This window comes from Myotis brandtii, unplaced genomic scaffold (assembly GCF_000412655.1).
Source record: "Myotis brandtii unplaced genomic scaffold, ASM41265v1 scaffold139, whole genome shotgun sequence".
In the NCBI taxonomy this organism is placed as follows: Eukaryota; Metazoa; Chordata; class Mammalia; order Chiroptera; family Vespertilionidae; genus Myotis; species Myotis brandtii.
In genome coordinates this window covers 1,440,487-1,459,273 of record NW_005354965.1, presented here as the reverse complement: position 1 = coordinate 1,459,273, position 18,787 = coordinate 1,440,487, and the positions used below count along the sequence as shown (strand labels likewise).

At 52.0% G+C, this 18,787-nt stretch overlaps 1 protein-coding gene across 1 annotated transcript in view; it reads right to left on the bottom strand.

Moving 5' to 3' along the window:
- ITSN1 (intersectin 1 (SH3 domain protein)) overlaps nucleotides 1-18,787 on the bottom strand; it is a 105,973-nt gene that overhangs the window by 77,110 nt on the left and 10,076 nt on the right. Inside the window, exons 4-13 of the mRNA XM_014535200.1 lie at nucleotides 18,598-18,758; nucleotides 15,461-15,640; nucleotides 14,010-14,106; nucleotides 11,194-11,294; nucleotides 7,689-7,752; nucleotides 5,931-6,068; nucleotides 4,556-4,668; nucleotides 2,861-3,123; nucleotides 1,718-1,867; nucleotides 1,489-1,629 (exon numbers count right to left, since the gene is read on the bottom strand). Coding sequence (XP_014390686.1) covers nucleotides 1,489-1,629; nucleotides 1,718-1,867; nucleotides 2,861-3,123; nucleotides 4,556-4,668; nucleotides 5,931-6,068; nucleotides 7,689-7,752; nucleotides 11,194-11,294; nucleotides 14,010-14,106; nucleotides 15,461-15,640; nucleotides 18,598-18,758 — 1,408 coding nt within the window. The remainder of the gene's footprint in view (nucleotides 1-1,488; nucleotides 1,630-1,717; nucleotides 1,868-2,860; nucleotides 3,124-4,555; nucleotides 4,669-5,930; nucleotides 6,069-7,688; nucleotides 7,753-11,193; nucleotides 11,295-14,009; nucleotides 14,107-15,460; nucleotides 15,641-18,597; nucleotides 18,759-18,787) is intronic.

The window sequence follows — 18,787 nt, the reverse complement described above, 5'->3', positions numbered from 1 at the left end:
CTGACAAAGGACTTGTTAAAAGAATAAAAATCTCATAAAAACAACCCAATAAGAAAATGGGCAAAAGATCTATTCACGAAAGACATACACAAGAAGGTACATGCCAATACACACAGGAAGTGATGCCCAATGGCATGAGCTTTCAGGAAAATGCAAATTAAAGCCACTGTCAGATACTGTTCCACACCAATTGGAAACGTTAAAGTAAAAAGTGATAACAATGCAAAGTGTCGGCACAGATGAGGAACAACTGAAGCACTCACAACCGCTCACACACCGCTGGTGGGAATGCAAAATGCACAACCATCACACACCGCTGGTGGGAATGCAAAGTGCACAACCATCACACACCGCTGGTGGGAATGCAAAGTGCACAACCGCTTTGGAAACAGTCTGATAGAGCTGAGCACGCACTTATATGACACAGAAATTCAACTCCTAAAATTTAGCCAACAGAAATCAAACGTATTTCCACATAAAGACCTGGAAATAAATGATCACTGCAGTTTGTTTGTTTTTTCACAAAAGTCTGGAACTGGAAAGAGCCTAAATGTCAATCAACAGGTGAATGGATAAATAAGGAAATATTACTCAGTGATGAAAAAGAACAAACTACTGATTCACGCAACAAAACGAATAAATGTCAATATCGTGCTGAGAAAAAAAGCTGAGATAAAAGTCACAGTTAAAACGTGGTGATATGCAGAACAATATCTACTTGAATTTGGTGCGCCCCACCCCCCGACTCAACAACCGAAACCAGATCAGGTGATGTTATGACAACCTGGTGGTCAACTTTGCATAGGTAATAAGATCAAAGCTGCACTCTATCGTGTCCCCAACTATTCTCTATTTGTGCATCTCTCATACTCCCCCAAAACACTTACACTGCACTTCTTCACTGTCGTGATCATGATAAAGTCCCGTGACGGACTGTAGGTCCTACACGGTCCAGCCCCCACCTGCCCCGGCCACAGCGGTCTCCCGCTGTCACCTGACCAGCTGCAGCCTCGGGACGTTCCCACTGCTGTCTCCCTACCTGGGACCAGCTCTGCCACACCTCCCCACGGCTCAGCCGCTCGTCTCCTAAGTCTCTGGCAAATGAAACCCTCCCCGAGGCCTGTCCCGGCCACCTTAGTTAAGATCGCAACCCCCGCAACCCAGGCGGTCTCCTCCCTGCTCCCTCTGCAGCGCACCGTTCACCCTCTAACAGAGGGCACACCTGACTTATTTGTTCGTGTCCGTCTGCCCGGCACGCAGAAGGTGAGCTCCATGAAGGCGAGGCTCTCCCCTCTGCTGCTCACTGCTGGACCTCCGTGCCCAGGGGGCGCCCGGCCCGGCACACAGCGCTCAGCTGACGTGTGCTGAGTGGGTCTGCTAGACAGCCTGTTGGTTCAAGGACCTGGTCTGCTTCGCCGTGACTGCCCAGAGCCGAGTGCACGTTAAGCGCGTGGTGCTGGCTGCACATCCGAGGGGCCCCTTCCTCACCTGTAACTGCTGCTGCAGGTGGGTGATTTCGGCGATTCGCAGCTCCCGGGACTTGTTTGTGCTCTCAATTTCTTGCCTTTGGGTGGCCAGTCGACATCTGATATCTTGAAGTTTTCCTTCAAGCTGATGCTTTTTGTCATTCTTTAACAGATGAAAAGTAATAAAAATTATTACCATTTTAATTGTTTGATGTTAATATAGTCCCAAAGCAAAATCCAACTTCACTCACCAGAGCTTCTAATTCAAATTCCAAAGTCTTCTTCTTGGCCTTCAGTACAACTATGTCTTCTTGTTCTTTGTTTCTTTGGTTTAATAGTTCCTGTCTTCGATTTCGCTCCCATTCAAGTTGTCGCTGCCTTTCAAGTTCTCGTTTTGCAGCCTGGGACACACAGAAACAGATGATTTGTTAACTGTTCAGTTCTTACACTATACAATGTCTCTTAATAAATGATAACAGCGGGTAAGTCTTTTCTGTTAGGGATGAAATATTATTAAACATTTTGAGAAATTCCATTACAAAATAGGAAAATAAAACTTAGATCAGCGGTTCTCAACCTGTGGGTCACGACCCCGTTGGGGGTCGAATGACCCTTTCACAGGGGTCACCTAAGACCATTGGAAAACACATATATAATTACATATTGTTTTTGTGATTAATCACTATGCTTTAATTACGTTCAATTTGTAACAATGAAATTGGGGGTCACCACAACATGAGGAACTGTATTAAAGGGTCGCAGCATTAGAAAGGTTGAGAACCACTGACTTAGATAAATACAGCGGTTAAAAAATCTGCACTGAATCCCCACCCTTTCCACCAAACAAACCTTCGTGTCCCTACACTGCATATGAATGCAGAGGAAAAGTCTGGAGAAATACTTAACCGATATCAGTGGCTTGTTATGAAACTGTCTTATCAAAAACTTGTACATGAATGTGCGTAGCAAAATTACTCATAGTAGCCAAAAAGTAGAAGTAACCATATCCAACTGATGAATGGACACGTAACAAGTGGTATATTCGTGTAAAGGATATTATTCAGCCACAGAAAATGATACAGCACTGACTCATGCTAGAATGTGGATGAACCTGAAAACAGAATGTAGTGAGAGCAGACACCAAAGGCCACACACTGTGGGACCCGGTCCATGAAATGGCCAGAGAGAGACCGACATGGACAGAAGGTCATCAGTGGGGTTTAAGGGATGGAGGGGGAGGGGAGCGTAACTGCTTAAAGGGCAAGGAGTTGCTTAGGGGGGTGGAATGTTCTGGAATTAGATCTGATGACGGCTTCACAGTTTCCGAATGTACTGAAACCGCAGGGCTGTAGAAAGAAGGACCGTGACACGTTCCCGGGCTGCGAAGGGCTCACCTCGCGCCGCTCGATCTCCTTCCTCCGCTCCTCCTCGCGCTGCCGCTCCAGCTCCCGCTGCTTCTCCAGCTGCTTCTCCAGCTCCAGCTGCCGCTTGCGCTCCTGCTCCTGGCGCTCGCGCTCCTTGCGCTCCTGCTCCGCGCGCTCCAGCTGCGCCAGGCGCTCCTGCTCCTTCCGCTGCTGCTCCAGCAGCGCCTGCCTGCGCTTCTCCAGCTCCAGGTTGCCGCGCTCGAAGTTCTCACGCTTCTTATCTTCAAATGTCACTTTGAAACGAGAAACAAACAGCTGTGAAAAGTCATACTCAACAGGCCCTTGTGGAAGGAAGAACCCGAGGCACCCCTGAATCTGTGGCACGAACGCACACCAGGCCCTGCGCTCCCTCCTGCCTGTGCCCTGTTTGCAAGCAGCGACAATGCCTTCCCTCGCTCCTTGCCCGCACACTCCCCCTTCACGATGAGTGCCGCATCATGGCGTTCAGAACGCCATTTCCAAAGACCCTTCCTACGGCAAGTCTGCGCCGCCTACAGCAACCCCCTCTCCTGTGGTGACTCTATCCGTCTCCTTCTCCATGACCTGGACTCGGCAGCTGACCCCATGCACTGCCCTGATCACTCTTTACATGGACATTTAACCCTCAGTTACACATCACCTTCTAGAGGCATGGACAACGCATTCTTAACATTTAGACTCTTCACTGTGCTCAGCACACTCGCACGAAGAACATTTCCACTGAGTGGCTTATCAGTGAACAAACTAATTTAAAGAGGAAACGGAAAACTAGTGTCCTGAGCATGTCGGTTAACCACCAAGCACTTTAAATGCAACAAGACAACATTGACGAAGTACTGAGCACAGAAACTCCCTAATACATTTCACTTACTTGTTAGTATCGCTATCATCACCATTAATAATTCACAGCTACCTTAGAATCCTATATAATAAAAGTCTAATATGTAAATCGACCAAACAGCGAACGACCAGTCACTATGACGTGCACTGACCACCAGGGGGCAGACGCTCAATATAGGAGCTGCCGCCTGGTGGTCAGTGTGCTCCCACAGCGGGAGCGCCACTCAGCCAAAAGCCAGGCTCATGGCTGGCAAGTGCAGTGGCGGTGGTGGGAGCCTCTCCCGCCTCCGCAGCAGTCGGACATCCCCCGAAGGGTCCTGGACTGCAAGAGGGCACAGGCCAGGCTGAGGGACCCACCCCCCCAACCACCACACTCAAGTGCACAAATTTCATGCACCGGGCCTTTAGTATTTTAATATTGTGATGGGGTTATCCTTGTAAATGAGGATTATTTACATGTTACATTTAAAATAGCTTCTTGTTATTATGGCATTTCCAATTCTCCCAAACAACATGAGAAAGTAACAGTAGCAATTTTAGTTCCTATTTCTGGTGGTATTAAGCAATCTCCTTAAAGACTTATTGAGTGCTATATAAATAACATTTATAAGTTTTTTGTTTAGTGAATAATCCGATGTCCATGTAAAAGCTGGAACAAGGGTGTGTTTGCAGAGTACACAACGTTCTCATCTCTATGCATACATGCAAATCCAAAAGCACATTAACGTGCTTCCTTTCTAAGGGCGGCTAAAGGGACACAGCCGAATGTCATCAGGCTTATTTCTGCCTCTATCTCTGCCTCGGAGATGAAAACCTCTGAGATGATAGAACTCGAATGCAAGTTACCAGGCAACTTCTTTTCTAGCTGCTGCTCGTCTTCTAACACGGGCTCCTCTGGCAGCCTCTGGTCCACCGAAGCCGAGCTCAGGGCAGACACGCCGCTGCCAGAGCGAACTCGCCTGCGATCGTGGAAAAGAAGAAAAAAGAAAAGTGACGTCAAGCTGTCCAGGTGGGATTGAGCAAACTGTGGAAAAGATTTTTAAAAGATTAGGCTCTATATCATGGTATTGTGAGAGAGAAAAGACTTGATCCTCACTATTTGCAAAGTTTATAGAAATAAGTACTTGAAGTCATCAGGCTCAGTGCCAAGCGTGTTCAGATGTTCAGAACCACCGCCAGAATTAGGGCCACCCCAAAGAAATGAATCCGTGAGCAGCCCCAGGCGGCCAGAACAGGCCGGACACAGGAGGGGTTCGCGCCTTCGCCATCACCATCACCTTTATGGGAGTGTACGCCGCCTGGACCCGCTCACTGGGAGCATCTCATTCCCTTTATATAACGTCTGTCCGTCTTACTGCTTCGTAAACATGGAACGTCTGCACTTTGAAGCCCTTAAGCACGTGGGTGCCTGATGGGTTCCACTGGACTCGTTAACCTGCTCTCAGTTCCAGAGCCGCCTCTGAGCGCCCCCCGCCCCCCACCTCCCGGGGCCTCAGACACTGCCGCCCCGGCGGTCTGCTCAGCCTGCCCGTCCCGGCACCGGCTGACAGTGACGGCTCCATCTCTCTTGCTCTTACGGATACCTTTCCTGCAGCCTTTCCTCATGTTTGAGGAATTAGTACAGAAACTCTTATCTTTCTCTCCCTGTGCTGTAGGGTCTCCATTTGTCTTTTCCGGGGCCTGCCTGGGAGGGAGTGGGTGCTGGGGAGGTGGAGGATGCTGGTGGCTGAGGTTCTCCCACTGGACCTCGGTCCCCTCTCCGCACCCCCAGTTCCCTTCCTGACTATCACGTCTCCATCGCCAGAGCCCCCTTCTCTCCCCACCGGCAGGAGTCAAGGCAGGCTCCCTGCTTTGCTGGCCACGGACAGGCACGGCTTCATGCTGCTGAGACTTCTGCGAGCTTCAAGGACACAGGTCGGTAGAAACAGCTCCCGCCTTTCGGCGTTTTACTAACACGGGCAGACCTCGCTTTACCGCGCTCCACAGAGACTGCGTTTTTTACAAACTGAAGAAGGAAAGACCCTCCACCAGCAAAAAAAAAAAAGGTTTCGCCTTCAGTGTCCCCGAAGCCTGTACATGAGCCCAGGCGAGCACAGAGCTGGACAGGGTTCTCCTGAGCTCGAGGATGACTGGTTTACTTGCCAGGAGTAACAATGACTAGGACAGAGCCACGTCTGACAGCTGCACGCGGGGCACATGGGCTCCCCGAGGTGCTCCTTACCGAAAGGAGGGCGGGATGTACTCCGCGGGCAGCACGGGCGGCAGCGGCTGGCCGGCCATGGCCACGTCGATGAGGTGCATGGCCAGGATGAACTCCTCCGCTGTGAGCTTCCCGTCTTGGTCAATGTCAGAGAGGTTCCTATTCAACAAGAAGCTCACTGTGATCTGGTTTCACGGAGACGCACGCTGGTTACTGCTCATGCGTCATCTAAATGTTCTATTTTCTTATTTTGACTCCAGGCCAATGAAGTCTCTCTGTGCCTCCGTTTATAAAAACAGCACCTATTTCATACTGCTGTGGCAACAATGAAATGAGACAATCCATAGCGCTGACAGGGTGGTTAGCATCCAACAATGTGACCTACGGTATAATCATACTCTTCTCTACCCTGCAAGCCCACTTAAAACGTGTCATACTTACATTCTACGTGTACTTAACACTGCTCAGCAAACTAGCAGGTCAGGCAGGACTATTTCAGCTTCACAGGACACAGTCTCTAACACTGAATTCTGTCTTTGTAGCAGGAAAGCAGCCACAAATGACATATAAACAAATGGGCAGGGTCGTTACCATAAAACTCCTTTTACACAAGCAGGTGCAAGCCCCGGGCTCAGGGGCCACCCCTGATCTAGGCCTCGCGGGATCTCTATGGCCTCCAGCCACAGCTGAGGTGTTTTCTGCTCTTCAATCTGAGGACTTGATCCCCACAGCTCTTCATCACCAACCTGCCCTCGTAGCTGATTCGCGTAAACAGATTTTCCTAGCAAGTCCGAGACTGTGCTTCCACTTAACCTGTGGACAGCAAGAGCGGAGGGGACAGAGCTGCTCACAGCATGTCGACAGGGCGGAGGCCATCCTGGGAGCTGGCCTGGCCGAGGCCTTAAACCAAGAAACTCCTCTTAAATCTGACCTTTCCTCAGAGAGAACACCAACTGATTAACTTAAGAATTACTATTAAAATTAGGCGGAATAACTGGTATTATAGTCACGTTAAAAAAAAATCCGTCTCTTTTGGAGACACAAGCTGAAATATGAGCAGATGAAAATGATATCATAACAGAGTTGGCTGTAAATAATCGGAAAGAGGAGGGAGGACCAGGCTGGCCACAAGTGGAAACTATTTAAGTGAGGTTATGAGTTCTTGAGAGCTCATTATATTACTCTGTCTGCTTTTGCATTTTCCAAAATCAAAATGGGAACATGTAAGACAGGTAATCATTACAAGTCATTGAAAAAGTAAGCATATTCCATGCCCCCCTATAAATAATGGTATTAATCGGAAGACTGGTGAAGCCATCCCGATGTAAGAAACCAAGGACCTCTATTTATATAGGGTGTCCCAAAATTCACGCAAGATTTGAATTTTGCGTGAGCATTAACAACAACAACAAAAAATAAAAGCCAATTTTACTTTGGTTTATTGAATCAGATTCTAATATCTGTTGCCCTTTGATTTCAATCCCTTCAATTTGATAAGCATTACCAAGTACCAATTATGGCCCAGGAGCAGGGACAACGCGGAACTGGAACAGCAGACCAACAGACCAACGAAGACCACGGCTTTGCGTATGTGCCAGCAAAGCCGTGGAGGCCATTTACCCGATGTGCTATTCCATACATAACCCTACACTGTATACTTTATGAATCAATAAAAAATTTACAATTTTTAATTATAAACCTGTGTTTTCTATCAAAATTACTTCTTGCGTGAATTTTGGGACACCCTATACAAACCAAGGCCGTCCGTTCCTCCCTTACCAGATAGAAGCCAGCTGCGCCTGCGGCAGACTTGACTGCATGAGAATCGTTCTTGCCTGGGGACCTGAGCAAAAGCCAGAAGAAAGTGTCACGTGAACCAGCAAATCGCCACAGTCCAACCCCCGGCCACGCAACCCCACCAGCCACCGCTTCAAGCATTCACTCTCACTCCAGGGGCTTTTCAAAAGGAAACTAAACCCCAAGGGAAACGGGGAAACACACAGCACATAGTCCACGCCTGTGACACGGATGACGAAGGAAGGGTGAGTGGAAAAATCAGCTTCGAACTAGAACCGCCCCTCGGTCCGGAGTATCATCTCCCTCAGAGTGAGGCTCCACTGCCAAGGCTGAAGGCGTTCTGTCTAAAGCCAGCGGCGTATCCACACCTGCTGCCCCCCCACGCCGACCATCAGATCAGCCAGGGAAGTGGCAGAGAGCGATAGGGGAAGGGACCTCACCGAGAGCCATTTCAGTACAGCTGTAACCAGAAACAGCGACGTGCTCACGGTTGCACAATATCTTGGCTAATAGCACACAGTCAAAAAGAATTCCTGGAATTTCAACTCTCCTCTAAAATCAGCTCCCATTCTGGAATTCTTGTAAATGCCCTCCCTCCGGGAACTAAACGAGCCCTCGGTGTCCCAGGCTGCAGGGGCGCGGAGTGTCCCCTCACCGGCACCAGGAGGGACGGGCGTCTCCCTCCCGCACAGCGTGCCCCGGGGGCCAGGTCCCAGGATGGCCACCGGGAGTGGAGAGCGGCGGCAACCACGGGGAACATTCCTTCAGCTCTTTCTCTTTCCAGAGAGCACCGCCCGAGGAAACACGAGTGGGCCTTTCCACAGGGATTGCCGAGGGTGAGAGGTCGCCGAGCACGGCAGGTTCCCGCAAAGGAGGCCCCAAGAACGCCAGCAAAAGCACTGTGACCGGGGGCTCGGGCCTGCTCAGTCCAGGATGTGCTAAGGGGCTGGGCAGGCAGCATCCTCCCTAACTCTAACCCTAACGCTAACCCTAACGCTAACCCTAACCCTAATGCTAACCCTAAGCCTAATGCTAACCCTAACCCTAACCCTAACCCTAACCCTAACGCTAATGCTAACCCTAATGCTAACCCTAACCCTATCCCTAACCCTAACCCTAACCCTAACCCGTTCCACATTTCCAAGTTGATGACCCATCGCACAAGGAGCCATAGCAGGAGCTTGGCCCAGGGCCAGCACAACGAGCACACAGAAAGCGCTCAATAAAGGGCAGTCACCTCACTGTCAATAGTCTGCCTTGCATATAAGAGCACGCATGAATGGCTTTGCACATGTGCACATGGACGCAGCTTAATGAGTTCCAGACTGGCAATGGCCTAGCAAACAGCACCAGGGAGCAGCACCCCCAAAGCCCCTGGAGCTCCCTTCAATCGCCCCTCCCACCAAGTGCAGCTGATTCCTAACGGCAAAGTGCGCCAACGCTAAGTCTGGCTGATTTGCTCATCGTGTTATTACTGTACGTTGCTGTAGAACATAATCCTAACCGCTCTGTAGTATATCACAGTTTGGAGCTATTATGAATAATGAACATTCTAATTTGGGTGAACATACGTATACATTCCTTTTGTGTGCACAATGGAAACACCTACGAATAAAACACAATCCATTGAATTAATGTGAAAGGCTCTGTGATGTATTGGAATGAAAAAGTTCACTGTTCCTTTTATTTCATCCCTAACGCTGTATTTAGAATTGGCAACATGAAAGTTGAATTTCTACTCAAAGTAGCATCTGAATATGTTTTAATCAACTCATGGCAGACACCAGGTGCTGTAGGAAAGGTCTCAGACTCACGGCAGCACAGTCCTGGGGCGGAATGGAGCTCCGGGACCGAGCACACCACGCCCAGCAGCTGACAGCGCCCCTGCCCAGGGATCCCCAGTGCCGGGCACGGCGGGCTCCTCACGCTGCGTGTAACGGCCGTGTGCAGAGGAAGGCACAGAGGACGCGTGTAACAACCGTGTGCAGAGGAGGTACAGAGGATGCGTGTAACGACCATGTGCAGAGGAAGGCACAGAGGACACGTGTAACGACTGTGTGCAAAGGACGCGTGTAACGAGTGTGCAGAGGACGCATGTAACGGCCGTGTGCCGAGGAAGCACAGAGGATGCATGTAACAACTGTGTGCAGAGGAGGCACAGAGGACGCGTGTAATGGCCGTGTGCAGAGGGAGGCACAGAGAACGCGTGTAATGGCCGTGTGCAGAGGGAGGCACAGAGAACGCGTGTAATGGCCGTGTGCAGAGGGAGGCACAGAGAACGCGTGTAATGGCCGTGTGCAGAGGGAGGCACAGAGGATGCGTGTAACGGCCGTGTGCAGAGGAGGCACAGAGGGTGCGTGAGGCTGTTACAAATACATGCTTGTTTGAGGGGTGCTGAGATCTGTGGGGTGGGGGTCACGGTTGTATCAGAACCCTTCAAAGGTCTCACCAATCCTGACATTTTTAAACAAGAGTAAAAGTTTCTGTTAGAAGTAAAAACTGCAATTGAGACAGAAAAAAGAGACAGACAGCGCGCACTGAAATGAAGTGCTGGGCTGCACCCCAGTGTGTCCCGTCCCGGAAAGCGGGCCTCCGCCTCCCTTCGCCTTGGTCAGCGGGCAGGGCCTCCTTCCCCTTTGCCCTGAAGGTCCTGTCAGAGGCCTCGCTCTCCTTTACTAAAAGCGCGCTCTTCTCCACGACGCTCCGAGCAACCCTCAGGAAGGGCTCTAGACCAGCGGTTCTCAACCTGTGGGTCGCGACCCCTTTGGCGGTCGAACGACCCTTTTCACAGGGGTCGCCTAAGACCATCCTGCATATCAGATATTTACATGACGATTCATAACAGTAGCAACATGACAGTCATGAAGTAGCAACGGAAATAATTTTATGGTTGGGTCACCACAACATGAGGAACTGTATTTAAAGGGCCAGAAGGTTGAGAACCACTGCTCTAGACGCTCTCCCAAACCCTCCTCCCGAGACCAGGTAGCTGCACTCTGGCCTCTTACCCATGAAGTCAGATCCAATAGGTAGAGTGGCCTCCACCGCGCTGGTGGCAGAGCTGGGTGCCCCCCCTCCCCTGGCAGTCACCTCTCCCCTCTCACGGCCTTAAGCCTGTGCGTGGCAGCGCCCAGTTCACCTACGGAGCCCACTCGGGACCTGGCGCGGGGTTCCCAGCAGGGTTTCTCTGCCAGGGCCGCTGTGCACGCCAGCGAGGCAGCCGGGAGGAGGGTCCGGTCTCCTTCCATTTACCAAGAGCAACGGGCAGACGCCTGAGGCACTGAGGGCACAGGAACCATGGCGGCATCAGGGCGGGGGGAGGGGGGGGCGGGCAGGGGTAGGGACCAGGGTAAGAACCCCAGTGAAAGCCCTGTTCCCAAAGAGCAAGTGGGGAAAGGCTCGGAGACGCTCTTTGGCCCAACGGCTAGAAACAACGTGCCTTCCGAACAAAGCCCACGCTCGCCACGCTCACTCTCCTCTGCAATACCTGTGAGGTGTCCGCTCATGGTCTTGTCGTGGCTGTTGAACAGCTGGCGGTACTTGAGCCTGGACGACTGGGGCACCGCCCACTCAGCCAGCGGCGGGGCGCTGCGGGAGGGAGAGAGGGAGGCGTGAGCAGCAGCACCGCCCAGGAGTGTTGGTCCGGCTTGACCTCTGCTCACTTCTGAACCACAATTTCTGAATGTTCTGTAATGAGTCTGTCCACCTTTTAAGGCCGTGAGCGTCTCTTTCATAAGAGATACAAATAAGCGTATGATTTTTCCAGAATCAAGGGTAAGCGCAACACGGCTTTTATACACGATTTAATCATCTCAAGGGCCTACACAGGTATGGACCCTCGGAACTGAGATGATCCGACAATGTCCAGGCTTTCACGCTTCTAGAGCGTTCTCTCCTGGTTTAAACAGCAGTGCTGATCGCCAACAAGCCCCTCCCTGTACAGGTACTAATTCTCCAAAAGTCCAACCTTCTACGCACCAACACACAGGATGTATTTCTTTTTTTTTTTTAATTGTTTTATTGCTTAAAGTATTACAAAGAGTATTATATATGTCTCCTTTTTTTTTTTTTTCTCCCCTCAGGATGTATTTCTTAATGCAGGCAGTCATTCTGTTCCGGGAAGTTTCAATTCCCACAAATGGAGGCCTTCCCAGAAAGGAGCACAGGCGCAGGGCCCTGGCACCCGTGGTGGCGGCGGGAGCTGGCTCGGCCCGCCCGGAGTACAGCCCGGCCTTGGCCGCGGAGAGCAGGGCCCACAGCGTCACTGGCCCCGGGGCTGTGAAGAGCCAATAACTTACACACAATGACAGCAACAGCGCGTTGCGTTCCAGGGCTGGCGACGCCTAGTGCCCTGTGCCATTTCCTTTCATTGCCACGAAAACACCTATTCCTCACATGCAAAAGCGAACTGTAACCATCAGCTGAACCTGTGAGCATCCTGTAGCGATGGGACGTGAGCACTCACACCTAGTACAGCGCTTCACACGCACAGGAACTGGCCCCCGGCACGGGAAGCACCTGCACAAGCTCACCTTTTCCCTTTTTATGAATGACGCTGAACAAAAGCACTTACCAACGCCTCGCCTGCTGCGCGTACTTCTGCAACAGCTCCCTCATTTTCAGCTAACGCCTAGCTGCTGGCTCCAGCTCCTGACTATCTGTCAGAGCTGGTTATCGGCCCCCTGCACCCCGGGCTCGGGTGCTGCGCACAGAAGTGGCCCCAGATTACACTTATCAAGGCAGAGTTTCCTGCCAACTTCCTGAGAATGTAAACAGACTAAAAATTCATCAACAGGTAGCCAAAAAGCTAGAGGCCACATTACAGGAATTTGCTAGAAGTTTAAATGACTGAAAAGATGACTGCCTAAAAAAGTGTCTTCATAGCACCAATGTTTGCTGAATACTGGTTATTTATTCATTCTAATGTCATAAATCAACGTCAGGACAGACTGACCATCCAGCGGAGAGCAGAGCCAGCCGAGCCTCCGGCGTGGCGCTGGAGGGAGAAGATTGGAGTTCAGGGCGCGAGGACCCGAGTGTCCACCTCAGCTGTGCACTGGTCAGCTGTGACCCTGGGTGAGCAGCGGCCTCTCTGGGTCCATCTCCCCGGGCACAATTCTGAGACACTACTTCCTGCCCAGGAGGAGGTGGGTGGGGCGGGGCTAACGAGGTGTCTGCTAAGCAGATGCTCAGCAAAGGTTCCTGAGTCTGAGTGTAGAACCTCAGGGAAGTGGAACACAGATGTCTGTCACCACAGTAACTGGAGTGTGTATGTTTTCTTTTAGTAACTGAAGTTTTGGGAGCAAACTCCCACAGGTAAGGACATGCCTTAAAATCAGCAAGAGCTCGGTCCAACCCCGAGCCCGGGCACTGAAGGGCGATGCTCGTTTGAGCAAGTCTCTTAGTGTCTCTGAGCTCCTTCCTCATCTTCCCACGGGGACAGGAAGAGTCACTTTACGGGGGAGAGAGGGAGCATTAAATGAGGGAATGGACATAAAGCATTTGGCACAGTGCTTTTCCGTTTACAGATTTTCTTTAAATCGTTTTTTAAAAGGTGATGCATTTGAATTATATCCAACACACTTTTTAAAGTGGAAACGCCTTGATTCACTTAGGGGAGATTTCTAAAGAGGACTGAGACAGAAAAGATGGATTGTCTTCACTACATTCCCTTGTCCTTCCAGAGGTTCTGAGATGGCTTACCAGCCGATCTTAATTTTCCAGCTTAGTGCAGCCACACGCGGGGAGAAGTAACGGTAAAAGAAAACTGAAGTATGAAAGATGACATGAAACCAAGATTGGCCAAAATATAAGCAATGAAATCATGCAAGCTTTGCCAAAATTGAGGCACATACTTGGTGGACAGCACCTGTCCACTAATCTGAATAATCCATTTCATAAAAATTGACCTTAAATAGGGTTCTGTCGATTCTCAAGGACTACATAAGGTTATCTGAGCTGGAATTTAAAATAAGGCCAATTATTGCTCTCATCTTCATATAAAACATTTGTAAACTTTTCATGACTAACACACAATAGTTAACTTGCTTTCTCCCCTGACACCTCGAGTTGCATTTGATTCGATTTAAACATTTACTACTACCCATCCTCTTAAAAAACATCTTTTAAAGGAAACGCCATGTCCTTGATGCTGTAAACAAACACATGTAAAACCAGAAGTGAGAACATTTTGCCGTTCTACAAAAGAACGGTGATAAAGAACACAGCTTGCTCATTTTCACATTTGTGAGTTATCACGTTAATACTTGAACCAAACTGCCCGTTTAAAACAGGCGCACTTACCTCGCCACGTCGAGCGAGGGCGCCTTCTGTAACTTAGTGTTCAGCTGGGACCCTGGGCCAGACCTACTAAAAGAAGAACTCTTTGGCAATGTGGCTGCTGTAAAAATAAATAAATGTTGAATAATTTTAATTCCACACAGATAAGAAACCTTCCCCCCTGCTTACAAAAATGAAAAAGCAGAGCCATCAAGTCTGAGGCAGAAATCATTCCTCCTTCCTTCCCCATCCTGGACTCAAAACGTTATTCCCGCCTTGCTTCCCACCCTCTTGCCAAATGTTTCTAGATTTACTTGTTCCCACTGAAAGGCACCTAAGTAGTAATGTGTACACCCACAAAACTTTACTTTCATCAAACACTTGGTATCATATTTCATAAGATCTGTCAACAGTCAGCGAAGGAAGAGCTTAAATATATGGACGGCACATTCCTCACTGCACTGAGGAGCTGAAGGGAGTCCTGAGTGGAGGAGATAGAAGTCCCAGGGCCAGGTACCGCGGGGCGCTGGGGGCGGGCAGTGGGGGCGGCTGATTTGCATTGCGGCTGCTGGGCCGCGTCAGGGAAAGCTCTGGGCACAGTCCCTCGTCCTTGCCTAACGTCCTGCAGGCCTTGCCCGCAGCCACAGGAGAAAACAGGAGGTGCTGGAGGCACCACATCCCTGGAACCACTGCAGGCGCTGTCTCGAGGCCAGCACGTCTGCAGCCGCGGTCACATGTGACAGATGAACCACATGTGACAAGAAAATCTTTTAAAAAAGAGGTTCAGCCCGGCCAGTGTGCCTCAGTGGTTAAGCGTGGACCTATGAACCAGGAGGGCACAGTTCAATTCCCGGTCAGGGCACAGGCCCGGGTTGTGGGCTCCATCCCCAGTGTGGGGTGTGCAGGAGGCAGCTGATCAATGATTCCCTCTCATCACTGATGTTTCTCTCTCTCTCGCTTCCTCTCCTTTCCTCTCTCTGAAATCAATAAAAACATATAAAAATTTTAAAAAGCTTTAAAAGAGGTTCACTTACATTCTTTGGCTGTAACTCAAAGACACACCCTGAGAGATGTGGTAAACCGGGGCTGAGCGCAGGGATCATGTTCAAATGCGAACGCCCAACTGTCATCAGCACCAAATTTACTCGAACATCCAAAACCCTTTAACAAGCACACGCTCCGTGTCGTACGACCTCAGTAACATTTGTCAGACTACGGCTGTCTCCATTTATACTCCAGCTTTCTTTCAATGAAAGGGGAAAAGGCTTTGGATAAAGTTTCAAAATGAAACTAGGAACTTTTTCATCCTTTTCTTCAGCTCAACAAGTATATATACCTTAATCAGCCTCACACCTTCCATTTGAGATGTTGAAAACAATGAGAAATTAAATGAAAATACTTTCCTCTGGAATAAAACTCCACTTGAATATAATCAGAAAGAAGACAGAGGTTTATCGAGAACGTGTGGCACCTACCAGGATGGGCGAACGCAGGCAGCGGCTGCATGACCGGGGGCGCCCCGTTGGCCAGGGGAGGCACTGCTGCTGGAGGGACGGAGGAGACGAGGGGGGGGGACATCCCGACCACGGGGAGGGTCCCCATTGGCACTGGCGCGACCGCCGGCAGCGGGGGCATGCTGGCCAGGCCGCCCACACCTGCGGGGGAAGGACGGCGGTCACACGGAGGCACGTTTCAACGTTCAGTGACCAGGACCCAGGACTGCGGAGGAGCTTCCCTCTTCTCACCTAGTCCCCCCAGAACACGCACTCGGGCACTCACGTGGGAGAGCACCAAACTGTGAGGCACCCAGACCCCACGGAGGAGGGTCCCCTGGCCAGAGGGAAGGACCAACCGAACAGTCACTGCAAAGCTCTGGCAGCAGCACAGAACCAGACTCGGGAGCTCACAATGGCCTTCAAAACCAACCAGCCAAAACCCTGGCTGGTCACCACAGGTAATTTATTTTGAAAACTAGCAAATAAAGGGGAAATAAATCCGAGCTTTCTCCTGCCTGTCCTTTACACACTGAACCTCAGAGCAGCCAGAGATCTGAGGGGCCGTCGCTCCTTCCAGAAGGATTCCAACCAAAAAATGGAGAAATGAGAGAAGTGCAATGAATGCTTCCTTCCTGCTCGGCTCTTCTCATCCCGTGACTGTGAGGAGAGACCCCGCCCGTCTTCGCCCAGTGCCTGGTCCTGAGCCCCTGTACTTCCCTGACGGACAGCCACAGCCTCTGCTGCAATATCCGCTCTTGGTCCTTGGTCCCGACGCAAGAACTTCCCCGACCCGGGAACCTCTGCAGGGATGTTTCTGCACCTAAATGAGGTCGCTGAGGGGGTGGGGGTCCCTGAATAGCTGAGGGCTGGGAGCCGGGACAGGAAATACGAAGACATGACTGGAGTCTAGAAAGTCCCACCCACCTGCGTGGGGGAGGGGGCTGGAGGGGCGACAGCCGATGGCCCGTGACTGAGTCCCTCACGAACCCCCCATGAGAACCTACACGGAGGGCTTGGGCAGCTTCGGGCTGGGGAGCACCCCAACTTCACAGGCCCTGCGCTCAGGACCCGCCCTGGGCAGTCTCCCTGGCTGCTCATCTGTCCCCTCAGAATAGCCTTTGTTTTATAACAAACCGGTAGATGTAACCCGAAGTTTCTCCAAGTTTTGTGAGCTGTTACAGCAAATTAGAGAAAAGGGGAGACGGGTGTGTGGGGACCCCTATGTCGGGAAGTCACACAGACGTGTGGGGCCTGGGGACCCATTACTGGTGACTCACGTGGGGACAGTTGTGTGTGACAGCCTTTAACCGTGGACTGCTAACCCGGTGGTCCGTGTGGGTCGAAGGGAATTTCTCGACACTAAGTTAGTGTCCGGAGGGTTGAGACACTGGTTTTCTGGACATGGATCTCCTGGTCCCTTCTGCCCTTGGGCCCTAAGTAGGTCCCTCCATGTCCTCCTGGCGCAGAGCGCAGGCGGTGAACTCGCTCCAGCTCCAGCTCCGCTCCTGCAGGCCGGGCGCCTTCTCGCCCGCAGCCCGAGAACGTTCCGTGTCGCCAGGACGCAGCTCCGTGGGAGTCTTCCTGGCATGCGGCTCACGCAGCTCCCAGCCTCACTGCCCGAGTCCCGGCCCCGCTCCCGCGTCCTTCAGGGGCCCCCACTGGCCCCCAACCCCCGCCTGCAGCATCCGCCACCTGTCTCCAACTTCCCATCTCCTTTTCATTGCCACGTGTGCAGCCTTCCCCTCTTCACCGCCCACTTCTCTGCAGACTGTCCCGTGTGGCTTCGGCGTCAGCTTCATCCTGAACGGCCTTTGCTCTCACTGCCCCCTCCCCGGGCTGTCGCCTTCTCGCCTGGGAAGCAGAACTGCTTGGCTCCCAGGACCAGGACCCGCAGCTTCTCCTCAGGCGGCTCAGCTCCTGCAGCTCAGCTCCTCGGGGCGCGGGCTCTTCCCTCTTTTCTAACGATGACGCGGGGCTCTGCCTCCACACCCACCGCCTGGCTCAGCACCGCGCTGCCCCTGGGCCTCCAGCCCCGCGCCCCCGCCTCCTGTCCTGACCTCCACCGAGTGGCTGCTCCAGCTCCGGCTGCGGCTGCGGCTCTCTCTGGATGCTCCGGAGTACATGCAGCCACTGCGCCGGCCTCGGAGCTGCTCTGACGATGCTGTCCACGTTCTTTCTCACCAAGGAGCCATCGCACAGCGGGTGTGACAGCACCGCCCGGGAGCCTGTTCTCCTCTGAGTGGATGGAGTCTTGTCCCCGCAACTGCTCCTCAGTCACGGAGCTTCCTCCTACCCACACACTGTGGGGCCTTCCCGTCCCAAACCCCCCTCCAGCGCCTGCGCCTCCAGCTCCACGCGCCCCTCAAGCCTCCGACCAGGCTCCAGGCTCCTGCCCAAGGTCATCCATAGCCCCAGCCCGCCCCGGCCTGTCTTCCGCCCTCATCTCTTCCCTTCATCCCCTGGCAGAGGCACCCGGGGCCTGACCGGTAACCAGGGGCTCCACCTGATACTGTGACCTCTCCATCAACCCACACGGCCAAGGTCTGCGCTGTGAACAGACATCAGAGCGCTGGTGATCTCAGTCAACTAATTACCGGTTGGTTTTGAAGAAAAATATCAGCCTAAAAGGTAATATTTTACAGAATCCGGTTTATGACTGGGGTCACACTGCTCATGCTTTTCCTACTTCGTTTTGTTCCGAGAGAATTTCATGTGGCCAATCGCCTCAATACTGCGAACTTGAAAATATATTTTGAGGCACCATAACCCAAAGGGGTTGTTTATACACAAGAGAAAGGAAAGGCACTATGGAGACAGAAACCCAGAGGAAGTCTGCGACAACGTGAGGTCAGCACCGCAGTGGGAGGAGAAGACAGGAGCCGCACGCAGCAGGTGCGGGGTACCCGCCACCGACTCTGCCCCCGTCACCTGCGAGCTGGTCCAGGGGCGGCGGCGGGAGCTCGCTCCTCCCAGCACCTCCTTCCTCCCTGCGACCATCCCTTCCCCACCGGGCACCTCCGGGACTGCACTGCACTGTGCCAGAGGCTGCGAGGGGGAGGGAAACGTGTCTGTAAACTGCACGGGGAGCTGCCGGACCCGTTCCTGCTCACACTCACCGAAGGCTGGTGCGCTGGTGATGGCCCCCGGCTGCTGCTTCATGACGGGGGGCAGGGCGGAGGGCAGCTGGTAGCCCTGCAGCTTCAGCTTGATCAGCTTCATGGCGATGGAGAACTCCACCTGATCCATCCTCCCGTCGTTATTCATGTCGGCGAGGGCCCTGCGGACCGAGCGCAGCTTCAAGACCAG